Source organism: Phytophthora parasitica (genome assembly GCF_000247585.1).
Source record: "Phytophthora parasitica INRA-310 unplaced genomic scaffold supercont2.29, whole genome shotgun sequence".
In the NCBI taxonomy this organism is placed as follows: Eukaryota; Oomycota; class Peronosporomycetes; order Peronosporales; family Peronosporaceae; genus Phytophthora; species Phytophthora nicotianae.
Window position 1 is genome coordinate 707,688 of NW_008649015.1, and position 951 is coordinate 708,638.

Genomic DNA, 951 nt, shown 5'->3' on the forward strand with positions numbered 1-951 from the left:
CTGGTGGATCAATAGCTATTGTGTCAGGCGCGCGTAAGGGTTCTATTGACGTTGGGAGTGATGGAAGCGTAGCAATATCTAGTAGTGCAGCTGATGTGTCCCTTAGTGGTACTAGCACAAAGCAGATTTCAACTCAAGAAGCGCTTTTCCAAAACCCGACCTCAAATACGGCTGACGGCATCGTTTTCCGCGTTCGAAGTGACATGGTTGTTGGTACAGTGCCTGCACAATTCCCCCAAGTGATATCACCTTCGGACCGACGGATCAAAACCGACATTGAAGATGTTGATGAAGACGATATTCTTCAACGATTACAGACGCTAGAAATCAAGCAATATCGATACACGGATGAGTGGAGACGAATTCGTGGCATTGAAGATTCAGTTGTGCGAGGTGTTATCGCCCAGCAAGCCCACGAAACTTTCCCAGAATACGTGAACGTTGGAGACTTCTACCTCAACGAAAGCGATTTCGGTCTGATGAACTTTCACCAGATCGACAAGCAGAAGATCATTCTCGATCTTGTTGCTGCAATTCACGCGCAGCATCGCCGTTTCCGTGTCTCTGTCAACGCGCCCGACAAGAGCGGCGATGTTACTGTGTCAAGTGCTGATTCCGAGACCTTTGCAACCAGTAACGGGGCAGCATCAACTGGTTCTGTATCTATTGAGTCTGGTGCTTCTCGATCAAGTTCGTCTGGCAGCGTCCAAATCGTTTCAGGTGATGCTCCTAACGGTCAAGCTGGAAACATTGTGATTGGTGTTGGTGACGGCGCTGACCACGGCGGCAGCATCTCACTGGAGGGAGGAACAACTACCGGTAAAGCAAGCGTCGGCGGGTCAATTGCTATTTCGTCTCCGGTGGTGCTGCGTCTACGGGCGCGGCGACTGGTGGCGTTGTTTCTCTTGACGGCGGTGCGAGTGAGGCTGGCGTCGGTGGCGGCGTGGCCAT

At 51.5% G+C, this 951-nt stretch overlaps 1 protein-coding gene across 1 annotated transcript in view; it reads left to right on the top strand.

Annotated features, from left to right (window-relative positions):
• Positions 1 to 203: 203 nt before the first annotated feature.
• The window catches only part of PPTG_23083 (hypothetical protein), a gene marked incomplete at both ends in the record, with an annotated part of 5,213 nt that continues 4,465 nt past the window's right edge, over positions 204 to 951 (top strand). The window contains one exon of the mRNA XM_008908330.1: positions 204 to 819. Within this exon, the coding sequence (XP_008906578.1) occupies positions 204 to 819 (616 nt within the window). The remainder of the gene's footprint in view (positions 820 to 951) is intronic.